At 36.8% G+C, this 12,276-nt stretch overlaps 1 protein-coding gene across 6 annotated transcripts in view; it reads left to right on the top strand.

Annotated features, from left to right (window-relative positions):
* ralgapa2 (Ral GTPase activating protein catalytic subunit alpha 2) overlaps nucleotides 1–12,276 on the top strand; it is a 562,522-nt gene that overhangs the window by 169,313 nt on the left and 380,933 nt on the right. For 5 of the 6 annotated variants that reach the window (XR_015758519.1, XM_043696527.2, XM_087991613.1 and 2 more), the window contains 4 exons: nucleotides 6,551–6,691; nucleotides 8,435–8,578; nucleotides 9,877–9,977; nucleotides 12,035–12,128. Coding sequence is in view for 5 of the 6 variants with exons in the window: in XM_043696527.2 (XP_043552462.2) it covers nucleotides 6,551–6,691; nucleotides 8,435–8,578; nucleotides 9,877–9,977; nucleotides 12,035–12,128 (480 nt within the window). In the remaining variant the exon portion in view is untranslated. The remainder of the gene's footprint in view (nucleotides 1–6,550; nucleotides 6,692–8,434; nucleotides 8,579–9,876; nucleotides 9,978–12,034; nucleotides 12,129–12,276) is intronic. The other variant, XM_043696530.2, reaches the window with a different exon arrangement.

The raw sequence follows: 12,276 nt of genomic DNA, 5'->3' as shown, positions 1-12,276 counted from the left end.
CAGACCCATTCCCCTACATTTACCCCTCCCTTTACCTAACACTATGGGCAATTTCGCATGGCCAATTCACCTAACCTGCACATTTTTGAACTGTGGGAGGAAACCGGAGCACCCGGAGGAAACCCACACAGACAAGGGGAGAATGTGCAAACTCCACACAGACAGTCGCCTGAGGCAGGAATTGAACCCAGGTCTCTGGTGCTGTGAGGCAGCAGTGCTAACCACTGTGCCACCGTGCTGCCAAACTTTGTGACAGTAATGTTGCTCACTGTCCTGAATTTGTATTTCTTCATTTTCCTGCTACTTTTCTCTCTTCTACTACATCATTTTGATTAGTCTATATTAATGAAACATAAATTTTCTGGCTTCATTCCAACTACACCCAACAGGGCATATCCTCTGATTTTCTCAGGCAGATTTTCTCATGCAACTTGTGTATGACAGTGTTAAATATCACACAACACCAGGTTATAGTCCAACACGTTTAATTGAAAGCACACTAGCTTTTGGAGTGCCGCTCCTTCAGGTGATTGTGGAGGACACAATTGTAAGGCACAGAATTTATAGCAAAAATTTACAGTGTGATGTAACTGAAATTATACATTGAAAAATACCTTGATGGTCTGTTGAGTCTTCGAATACCATGATAGCTTCACTTCTTTCATGTGTAAATCACAAAACCTTTTTTTAAAAGTTGCATTCTCAGGTTAGCTTTAAGAATGGGTGTTAGCTAGACAATATGTTGAAGGTGTCTAGCTCGATATATTGTCTAGCTAACACCCGTTTTTCCAGCTAACCTGAGAATGCAACTTTGAAAAAAGGTTTTGTGATTTACACATGAAAGAAATGAAATTATCATGGTTTTCGAACAGATGAAAGACTCAACAGACAATCAAGGTATTTTTCAATGTATAATTTTAGTTACATCGCACTGTAAATTTTTGCTATAAATTCTGTGTCCTCTACAATCATCTGATGAAGGAGCGGCGCTCCGAAAGCCTGCGTGCTTCCAATTAAACCTGTTTGACTATAACCTGGTGTTGTGTGACTTTTAACTTTGTATGCCCCAGTCCAACACCGGCATCTCCAAATCTTGTGTATGACAGGGCTGCATCATAGTTCTGTTCATTCTAAATGTGACCTCATGCATACACACCATATTACAGAACATATTTATACTTCCTACTTTTCTGTAAATTGCTTTCAGATCTTTACATTGCATTCTTCAGTCAATGTTAATCGTAATTCCTTTTAATTATGTTTGCATCTTGTATTACTGCATGAGTTAATTTTCTTGTAGTTAGTGGTGACTCATTTACAATTTTGATCAGAAATGTAGATGAATATATGATCAAAACGGCATTTTTAAATTGCAGAACCATATGTGGTAAGCCCTTCTACAGCAAGATGTTCTTGCTTTAAGTTCACTTTGTAGCTTACTGTTGAAAGTGTTTAACATAAACTATAATTAGAGTTCTATTTTTAGTTATACTGGATGGGAATTAATTTGCAGAATGAATTCCAATTATATAGATAAATAACCTGATCCATACAAAGCATAAATTGATATTTTTGAAACACTTTAAATAAAATATATATATTCAAGGGAGAACGTTGAAGTTTAGTACATGCTCATTAGGCTTCTATAATCGTCCCTTAATTGCCATAATATAATGATGTTGTATAGCTTGTGTTGCTACATCTACTTAAGTGTTGTTTGGCTTATACTCTATTTCTGTCGAGAGGCCCAACTTTTGGTGTCCATTTGGATGTTATTGCTAAATTGCAGGCCTGAAAGGAATCTGAGTGAAAAGACTATGTGCAAGCACCCAATGTACCTGGACTTGGATAGCATGGGTTTTGTGGGTTTTGAAATTGTTAGTTGCAGGAGAGTGGACCGACCATAAGGTTCTTTTCAATCTACTGTGTTGTGTCATTATTTCTTACACAGAATTATCCATAGAAGTCCTCCTTTTGTTTGCTGTTCAATGTACAGAGAAATGTGTACTCTATTAGCCATAGAGATCTTTTTATTATTAATTGTAGAACTTGAAACAGTAGACTTTTTAAAATTTCCTTTTGAAGAGTGAAGTCTAAACATAAAGGGCAAGCAGATGGTACATATTCACTTTCTCAGGTGCAATCCTGGCTTCCACAGGACTACAAAGCTATTGGCAAACAAATCCATTCCCATTGATAGTTAACAAATTGGTGTAATTAGCATGTTTGTTTTTCATAAACCCTTCAGTTTTCACACTAGATAATTTTTGCATTTCTTTAGCTTTTTTTCCAATTAAGACCAAATTTGTAAAACCATTTGAGTTCTTTTTAATAAATAATGACCGACTAAAAACTTCTTTTTAACAAGGTTCTTCGTGTTGATATTTTTATTACTGTCATTTGATGTAATTAGTTGTCAAAAGGCATACAGCTTTGCCAGATGGACATCTTTAATAATGAGTGCCTTTTCAAATACACTGCATGTGTGTCTTAAGAGAGATAAAGTGGACTTTTGCTATATCCACTGTCCTTTATGATGAATAGTTTGTCTAATTGGATTTCCCACGAGGTGAGAATCAGTAATATGTTTTGCTATGTGAGAGATTTCTGGCACAGTTCAAATGGCAACTATAATTTTTCTTTATCCCCATCATTGAGAAAATGGCGAAGAAAATGCAAAAAGTACAATTTCTGGTTAAAAGATCTAACATTCCATTACAAAAGCTATATTAGTCATTTGAACTTGTTACATTCCTCTGAATTTAGCTAGTTATGGATAATTAACTAAAAATGATCTTGCCAAGTTTTGAGATTTTTAATCTCTTCACACCTTCAGTTCAGTATAATGCTTTTGTTAGGAGTATGGCCGACTTTTAATATTTTACCACAAAGTATAGTTGTAATATCTTATAAAGTATAAGTAACTTTGCTAGCTAGATATTTTGAGGTGTAATCAGTGTGTAGATTGTGTTTAGGTTATTGTGACAATCAGTGTCACAAATTTATTTGAATAGATGCCATCAATATTATATATCATAGTGGAGTGTTGAGTTTTTCATTTCCCCTTAAATGATTTTTTGCATTTGCTTATTATTATAGCCACTGATTTAAAATATTCCAGGATTATTTATTAACTTTCCACAATTTGCTTTAACCAAGGCGAACAATGTGGTTGATTCTTAAATGCCCTCTGAAATGGCCACTTTGTTTAAGGGCAAATGAGGATGTGTAACCAATGCTGGCCTTAACATTGATGCCTGAATCCCATGAAAGACTAAGGAGAGAAAGAAATCTAACATTTCACTTTAATATAGTGTACATTCTGGTCATTTCTGATCTCCTGATAGTTACAACTTTTATACAGTTATGTTGGTAATAAACAGTGAAATGTCAAAATGTTGGTTAGTTAGGCAAAAAATGAAGAATGTATTGGATGTGTGATGTTGAGCTGATTCTCTTGGTTGTGTTATGACCAGTTCCCAGGTGAGATTCCCCAAATTATTATGGTTCCAGATAGGATACTAAAAATTGTCGATGTCCAGCTAAAGTGAAAAAAACCCACCACCTTTATTCACCTGGAATCCTCCACTTCCTTGGATGATTGTGACAACATTAAAAATGATCCTCTCCCCTTGGCCCCTTTCTCACAGGCCAGATGAATCTATTTAAAAGCAGCCAATTTATCAAAGTCCTCATAAGTTAACACATTTTCTCTTTGGTTAATAAATGTAACGAAATAATAACACACATACGGTCTCAGCAAGAGATAAGTTTGTGTTTTCGCCTTTCAAGAATACCTAGGGATTAAGTGTTTGAATTCTGTCTGAGCTTTTGCGGGCTGAGGTGGTTAAACGTCAAGTGTGTGCTAGTGAGTTACGGTGATAATTTGTTTGCAGATGAGAATTTTTTTAAAATTAAAAGTTGAAAGGTATGCAGATAAGTCTGTTATATTTGAGAGCAGAACTTTGAGAGTTGAGCACTTGCTTTCAATAATTTTGGATTTCTGAGTTCCATGAAATTCTTGTGTCCTGTTTCCTTCTGAACTGACTTCTCGCACAGAGTATGATCTTCCTATATTACAGGGGTGATTCGCTGATGGGTTTTTCTTGACTGAGACTCGCAGCACTCTTGCACCTAAACCCAGGCAAGTGCGCACAAGCACCTCAATGCACACGTATGCATGCATTCAACTCAGTGTTCTAGCATGCACATAGACCTTGGCCTGTTACCGTGCTCATTAGCACCTCCTAGGATGCACAGGCCAGGATTCAAACTCTTGTTTAATCTTTGTCCTTGTGAATGCTTGAAAGGGGAAAATGCAAAAATGTCTGTTGCCCAGACTGTTGTCTTTTCTTTCATCGTGTTTATAGTCTGAGATACTCCAAGGGACAAGGTTTGTGTTTCTTTCTATGGAACCTCCCTGTAGGTTAATTAAGTGACCAAACATTTGGTAGATGGTACATAATGTGGGAAAATCTGAGCTAATGCACTTTGTCAGAAACAGTAGAGGAACTGAATATTACTTAAATGGAGAAAGACTAGGAAGCTGCACCACAGATGGATTAAGGGGGACCTTGTGCATAAATCCCAAAGGCTAATTCAGCAAGTAATAGAGAAGATGAATGGAATGTTGCCCTTTTTTTCCCAAAGGGAATGGAGTAAAATGAGGCACACTTAGAATGCAATTTTGGTCCCTTTATCAAAGAAAAGATATGCTGGCATTGAAGGTAGTCCAGCGAATGCTCACGACGTGGATTCTAGGTGTCGAAATATTTCATGAAGCGACGTTGAGCTGCTTCTTGTTAGAGTTTACAAGAATGTGATTTACTGTTTTGAAATATGTAAGATCTTTTTGAAGTCTTGACAGCGTATACACTAAGATGTGGTTTCCTGTTGTGGGAGAAGCTAGGACCAGAGGTCATAATCTCAAAGTAAGGTTTACTTAAGACAGAGATAAAAGAACTACAGGTAATAAATCTGTGGAATTATTTACCAATAGAGGGCTGTTTGGGGTAGGTTGTAAACTGTAATCCAGGATTACATAGACAGATGTTTAATCAGTAAAGGAATCAAGGATTATGGGGAAAGATAGGAGTTAAGGATTATCAGATTAACCATGATTTCACTGAATTGTGGAGTCAATGTCTCGTGGAGTCATACAACATGGAAACAGACCCTTTGGTCCAACCAGTCTATGCTGAATGTAATCCCAAACTAAACTAGCCCCACCTGTCTGCTGCTGTTTCATATCCCTCCAAACCTTTCCTATTCATGTGCTTATCCAAATGCCTTTTAAACATTGTAATTGTACCCATGTCCACCACTTTCTCAGGAAGTTCATTCCACATGTGAACCATTCTCTGTGTAAATAATAAATAATTTGTTCCTCAGGCCTTTTTAAAAGCTCCCTCCTCTCATCTTAAAAATGTGCCCTCTCGTCTTGAAATTCCCCATCTTAAGGAAGAAACAACTTCTAATTCTATCTATACCCCTCATTATTTTATGAACTTCAATAAGGCCATAAGCTTCTCAACCTCCTGCGCTCCAGTGACAAAACTCCTAAGTTATCCAGCCTTTCTGATCTGGGGTTATGATCCATGGCCATGACTGTTAGAAATTTATGGTTTCATTTACAACATTAGGTTAGTTTTCTTTGGACAGCCAGTAGTAAACTTAAGTCTGATGGCTGACCAATGTGATAACACAATGTCTTAAGCAATGAACCTTGATTTTGACACCACCTTACATGGGCTTCCTACAACATATCTCCTCCATCACTAAGCATGTAATTCTGTCTCTGTTGCATCACTTATCTCTGCCATTTCCTTAGCTTATATGCTGCTGAAAACTGTACACTGACTTTTGTTACCTCTGGACTTGATTATTTGAAGGCATTCCTGGACACTTTCCTGATTTTTTTTTTTTACCTTTTCTAAACTTGAAGCCATTCAAATCTCTGGTGGTTACATCTTAAAATGCATCAAGTTCAGCTTACCTATCTCCTGCTGATAGTACCTTCAGCTGCCATGGTCTTAAATGCTAGAATTCCCTCGCTAAACGTGCTTTTCCATCTCTCCTCCTTTGTTTGCTGCTTAAAACTTTTATTTAGCCATTTGCACTAATTTCTTCTTGTGACTTGTATCAGATTTTTATTTGATAACAGTTGTAAAACAAGTTGGGATGTTCATTTAATGTCACTATATATACTCAAAATTCTCTGTTTGATCCTGTCTACTTACATGCCTCAAAGTGTGTTAAAACTGCACAAACCTACAAATGCATTCTTTGATGTGTATCGTCCTGGGACTGAACCAGACGAGGAGATTTTCTGCATTATAAGAAATACGGTATTTGATCTTGTGCCACCTGCACGTGTTATAGATTTTCAATTCGTAAGCATTTTTAAAATGACTGATATACAATCAGTAGGGAGATGAAGCTGAACAGTAACAGGACAGTGATATCCTTGGCTTTTATAAAAAATATATTTATAATATATGCATATATTTATCAATTGTAATTTTCTTTGCTTGCTTTATTTCTTTGGAAGCTAAGCGAAGCCAATCTATCAGCAACTGTGTACATCTTTATGAGGCTTTGCCAAGCACTAAAAGTGTGCCTCTGCTGCTTCATACTGTGACCTCTCTCTTACCTGGTATCACTCATGCCTCCTCTTCTCAGAAACTGTCAGGTATTGTACTCAAAGCTGTATTTCTTCATACTATCTCTTAATTTCTTCACTCTATTCTTAGTTTCTTTCCACCTAGCATTTATAGTATTGCGTACTGATGAATGTTCACTGAAATGTGTGTAATGTATATTTAGTCAATACCCAATTTATAATTTTTGAATGTCGCTACACTGCTCTTGGGTGAATGTTAATAATTAATATCCTCAGTGACATTTTAATCTTTATAATAAACAAATGCACAGGACAAACATATATTTCTTATACTTTCTGAGGGAAAAACCGTTATTAATAAATCTATTCTTGAGTTTTCAAGGCTAAAATTTCCTCTTCTATTGTTTTTGACTAATTCCTGTTAGTTATACACTTTTTTCAGAGTCTTCAAAACTAACAGGAGAGAGAACGTTAGCAGTAACAATGAAATTGGTTCCTGTTTGATACTTAAATTGTATTAATTGAGGCCCAAGCACCATCTACAGATGAGAATGAATTTAGCTCAAAGAATTAAGAAATCTTGCTTTTGGACAAATTGGCTTTCTTCTGTGGATAGTTGTTGCACATCAGTAATTGTTATGGCCCATTTATTTTTGTCAAACGGTGATTGGAAATCCTTTGCTGTCAATTGATTTATAAGCTTTTCGATGTTAATAGCTGTTAAGCTCACAGTTGTATTTCTGTAATTTTATTCAATCTTATTAATATTCAATTTTTATTTTTTAAAAATCTTAAATATTTATTTTTTAATCAGAGGTTCTGTTGCATTTTGTCATTGCTTAAAGTCTAAACGTAGCTAATCTTGTTAGAAAACTGTTGATTACAAATACCAGATGGTTCAAGAATGCTCAGTCCACATGTCTCTTTAGTATATTTTTAATAATTACTATAGGGTAAAACTTTTACACATAAAATGCACTATTTTAAAATGATTGTGGTCCATGCATCAGATACGTGTTATATGCAAAAACTTTTACAAAAATAGTTCAGTAGTTTACATTTAGTGGGCATTGCCTTAGGAAATGGACTGAATCTTCAAATGTGCATTATACAAAAATGAAAAGAAACCTGAAATCGTTGTTCTCACAGGGCAATGTGAACATGTTTTATAAACCTAATTGCAGTGTGATGATATAGTTTCTTTCATAAAGTTACCCACTAATATAAAGCTTATTTTGGACTGGTGTTTTGGATTGCAATTTTTCTATATGTGTTTAGTTTTATTTCATTAATCTGGTAAGACAGCACTCCATTAAAAAAAAAACCCAATACAGCTTAGAGTTCCTGCTGTTTTTAAACAAAACATTATCATGTTGGTTGAGTATTGTTACAATGGGGTGAAGATTGTGCATGGTGCTTAATTTTTCAAAGCAAGGATGTTTGGCTTGAAGTTTTGCTTTGGATTGGAAATGGAATTAGGATTCACTTTCACTTCTTCAGCAAACCTGCAATCACAGGATAGAATCCAATTTGTATATTTTGTTGCATTGCATTACAAATTCCTTGTCATGCAAGAAATTGAGACATTGTATTTGGTGCATTGATATGTACCGATTGGCTTTAACAAGGTTAGTCAGTGAATTTGAATAGACATGCCCTCAAAAATGTCTGAAATTTAAAAAGGAAATGAGAAGTTGTTTTGCTTTGTCGGAGCTAAGATTTTATATCAATTCAAAATGTTTTTGTGAAGAGCATTTTTGAGAAAAAAAAAGCTCTGCTTTCACTTATCCACATTTTATTATGTGCGTATAGAAGATGAAGAATTCCAACAATCTGAAACTACACCAGACGCAGAAGAATTGATGTCTAGTTCAACATTAAATCAAGAACAAAAGCTCACCCACAGCAGCAGTACCCCTGACATTGCTGAACAACTGCATTCAGACCTGATGCAAGGTATTGTGAAGAAATACAAAAACATTCTGCACCAGCATTTAAGATTTTCTTTTGTGTGGGAAAGTAGGATTTTTTGAATGTCACTTATAATTAACATGATGCTAAAAGTGAAAATGATGTGATTGCATTAAGGGATCACAACGGCATAAAATATCGAAAGTGCGTGCCTTGGAAGAATAAAATTCCTAGCTAAAGACTATAAAACATTAGTCATTCCTAGGTTGGATTTACCAGGGGGCTGGGGTAATGTGCTATACAACGGAATTAAATTTCGCATCAATTTCCTGGCAACAAACTTTATGAACTTGGGTCATTGTTGAAATGCAAGGAGTCATCTGCCCTTTGCAAGGGATGGAAATATCAATCTCCAGTGCAAAGTCTGCTATTTCTTTGACTTCATTTTCCTCAGAACCCATTTGGTGAAATATTTAGAAAAGTGCTGATTTCTTTTGAATGTATATTTTGGCCTACATGTACTGGATCAAACAATTGAAGATGGTTGAATATTGTACAAGCTATTTCAAAAACAAATATAGCTTACTCCATTGTTTTCTCAACAACTTTTTATGAACCTTTATATGTCAGAGTCTATTGTCTGAAAACAAAAATGTGTTCAAGCCATGGGACTTTTTGCATATCAATATATATTTCATTTATGAGTTTTGTGTATTTTAATGTTGCAAACATTTGCATGTAAGATAATGGTGTGCTGTCCCAAGATTTTATTTAAAAAGTTGGTATTGTATACAGAGCAGAAGTATTAAACCAGTAAACCTAAAAGACCTCCTTTATCAACAAGATGCATATAAAGTTTGGAAAGGAGAGTCAAACAGGACGGAAACATCTGTTCTTGTCCCATTTGCCAGCATTTGATCCATGGCCCTCTAAATCCTTCCTATTCGTATACCCATCCAGGTGCCTTATAAATGTTAACACTTGTACCCTCCCCCACTTCTTGAAGGATATTATTAAACTTGAGAGAGTGCAGAAAAGATATAAAAGGATGTTGCCCGGACTCGAGCGTTTGAGCTGTAAGGAAAGACTTTTTTCCCTTGGAGCATTGGAGGCTGAGGGGTGACCTTATTGAGGTTTATAAAATCATGAGGGCCTGGATAGGGTGAGTAGTCAAAGTCTTTTTCCTAGGGTGGGTGTGTCCAAAACTAAAGAACATAGGTTCAAGGTGAGAGGGGAAAAATTTATAAAGGAACTGAGGGATAAGTTTTTCACACAGAGGGTGATACATGCATGGCACAAGTAACAATTGTCTAAACATCACATGCATTGTGTGTTTATTACAGGACAAAAGAGGGAACACTCAGCTAGCTTCAGTAATTCTGATTCAAAGAGTGCCACTGTTGAAAACAGAAAATGTGAAGGAAAAGAAACCGAAGCTCCAGTTGTAAGATGATACACAAAAACAGTGAACGTTTGAAACACTTGTCTCTTTATTCAATATTTAAGATTGATCTGCCCTTAACTTTATTTTGGTGTGTTGGCAAAGCTTTTTGTTAAACAAATCCGGGCAAATGTTAGAAATCCAAATTTGAAATGGTCACAACAATTGAGAAAATGGTGTGAATTTGGCAAGTGTGTCATTGGCTGCAGCACTGCCGTGGAGAAAGTAAAGGGGAACTTGCACGCTTTGTCGATTGTGAACAGCTCAAGTGTGTTGTTTGAAGTGACGTGAATTTATACATTGCTTTGTTTGCAGAGAATAGGCTATGTCTTCAAGCCATGTGCCTTTTGTGAATTACCCAGGAGCCTGGGGGGGGGGGGGGGGGCGCTCTGGTTGCCTGTTGCTTTTTTCTCTATGGCAACATCTTAGCCAATTTGAGTCAATAATGATATTAGTAGGGTGATATCAGAATGGTGTTTCAACAAAGTCCCCTCTGAGTCTGCAAACCAGTGTAGTGGGTGCCATCAAGGCACTGCTTGAGGGTTGAGTACAAGGTGCCCTGTTGCTGTGGAGGCATTTTCATGGGGATGAGGATGCAGGAAATGTGCAGACAGTTGCAGAATCATAAGATGACTGAGTTATTGGGTTCCTCAAATTCCAGAAGCAGCAGAGGTTTGATGTTTGGCCCAGGCACGTAATTGAGATCTCTCAGTCACATGTTTAGCAAGTAATTGAGATCTCTCAGTCACAGCACTGAGAAGCAAAGAGCAGTAAGCTGACCAGTTACATTAAATATTGGAAAAGAGCAGCAGGCTAGAGATTCAAAATGGGATCTTACTGTACAGCCAAAGTAGTCCAGAGGAGGACAATCTTCTTGATAGTACAAGTCCAGAACTGAAAACCAAGCTTCGGAGAAGATCATTTTCTAGATATTTTCCAGAACTTGTCCACAGTTCCCAAAGCAATGAAGAGGAGCAAATTATCTCAGGAAGCAGAGTCCATAAGAGCATCAAATCCTCCATTTCTGAGGAAAGAGTCGTCCTCAGAGGATTCCGTCTGCTTCATCAGCTCAGATAATGACCCCTTAGTGAGTGTTTAAGCTTGATTAAAGACAACAGCTCATTCCAGTGAATACATCACTGGCATGACTGCAGTTTTTTAAGGAAGAAAATCTGATAACTGCCAGGGACCGAGCACCTCCTCAGCTCTAACTAAGAGAGTACCCATGGACTTGGCCATTAATAACATCATCATAATGTGCAAATGAACGTAGAAGCAGCAGGCAGGTTTTTCAGAGACACTTAGGGAAGCTGGATCAATGGTTGGAGGAACCCACTAATGTCATTTGTCTAATCATTGTGTATGTATCTGTCTCCACGGATAGGTTGGTAGCTGCTATCGAGAGATAGATCCAATACACTTGATCTGTCTACCACTGCTTTAGCCATTGGTGCTTTGCACCATGGCAAGGTGATAGGAATAAGTGATCTTGACCTCACCCCAGATGTCTGTTCCTCACGAGGAGACAGGATGGTGCCCAGTTCGAGAAGCAGCCCATACATACTCCAGAATTCCCGTCGGCATTCCAAAAGTGCTCACCCCTCCATTTCCACTCTGCAACTCTCAATCCTGCTGAAGCTGAGGTGGATAAGCTTCCATTTGCCCAGAACACTGTTACCATGTCTGAACTCTCTATCAATTAATGACCCTGAGCTTGTCTGCCCGCATCTCCAAGATTAATAAGCTCGCTATAGGACAGGCTTATAATAGTTAATGCATCAACCAATATTTCACTGTTATGATCAGGCAAGACAATTTATTTTTTCCGAAATAATTTGTATAAAAGTGTTGCAACCTTCTTGATGAAGTACCATTAATGTTTTAAACTTGTTAATTTTGTTGTGTTGATACTTAAACACATACCTTTGTGCGGAAACTTAACTTTGTGAATTTTGTTAATCATAACATGCAATGTGCAAGAAGCAAAATTAGTTGGTGGAAATGCCTTTCTCACGGTAATCTAGAGCAACTTAAATATTTCACTTGCATTTTTGTTGCAGATCTTGATACGTAGGAGCAGTAGCCCTGGTGACCTAGAAAGTAAGGCAGAAACACATAAGTTATATCAAGGAAGAATCAGCTTGAGAAATAAAAGTGAGTTTTGAGCTCTTTGACACTTTAATTTGGAATTATTCTATTATGGTTTGATTGAGGTAAATTTTCAGCTTCAATCCTAGTATCCTCCCTGCAGGGGAGAATCAATTCCATTAAAGTATGCTGTGTGCACTATTAATGTTTTCCA

The sequence above is a fragment of the Chiloscyllium plagiosum genome, unplaced genomic scaffold (genome assembly GCF_037043375.1).
Source record: "Chiloscyllium plagiosum isolate Xiang-an unplaced genomic scaffold, Cpla_swu_hap1 HiC_scaffold_10, whole genome shotgun sequence".
NCBI classification, from domain to species: Eukaryota; Metazoa; Chordata; class Chondrichthyes; order Orectolobiformes; family Hemiscylliidae; genus Chiloscyllium; species Chiloscyllium plagiosum.
This window is presented reverse-complemented; position numbering and strand designations above follow the sequence as displayed.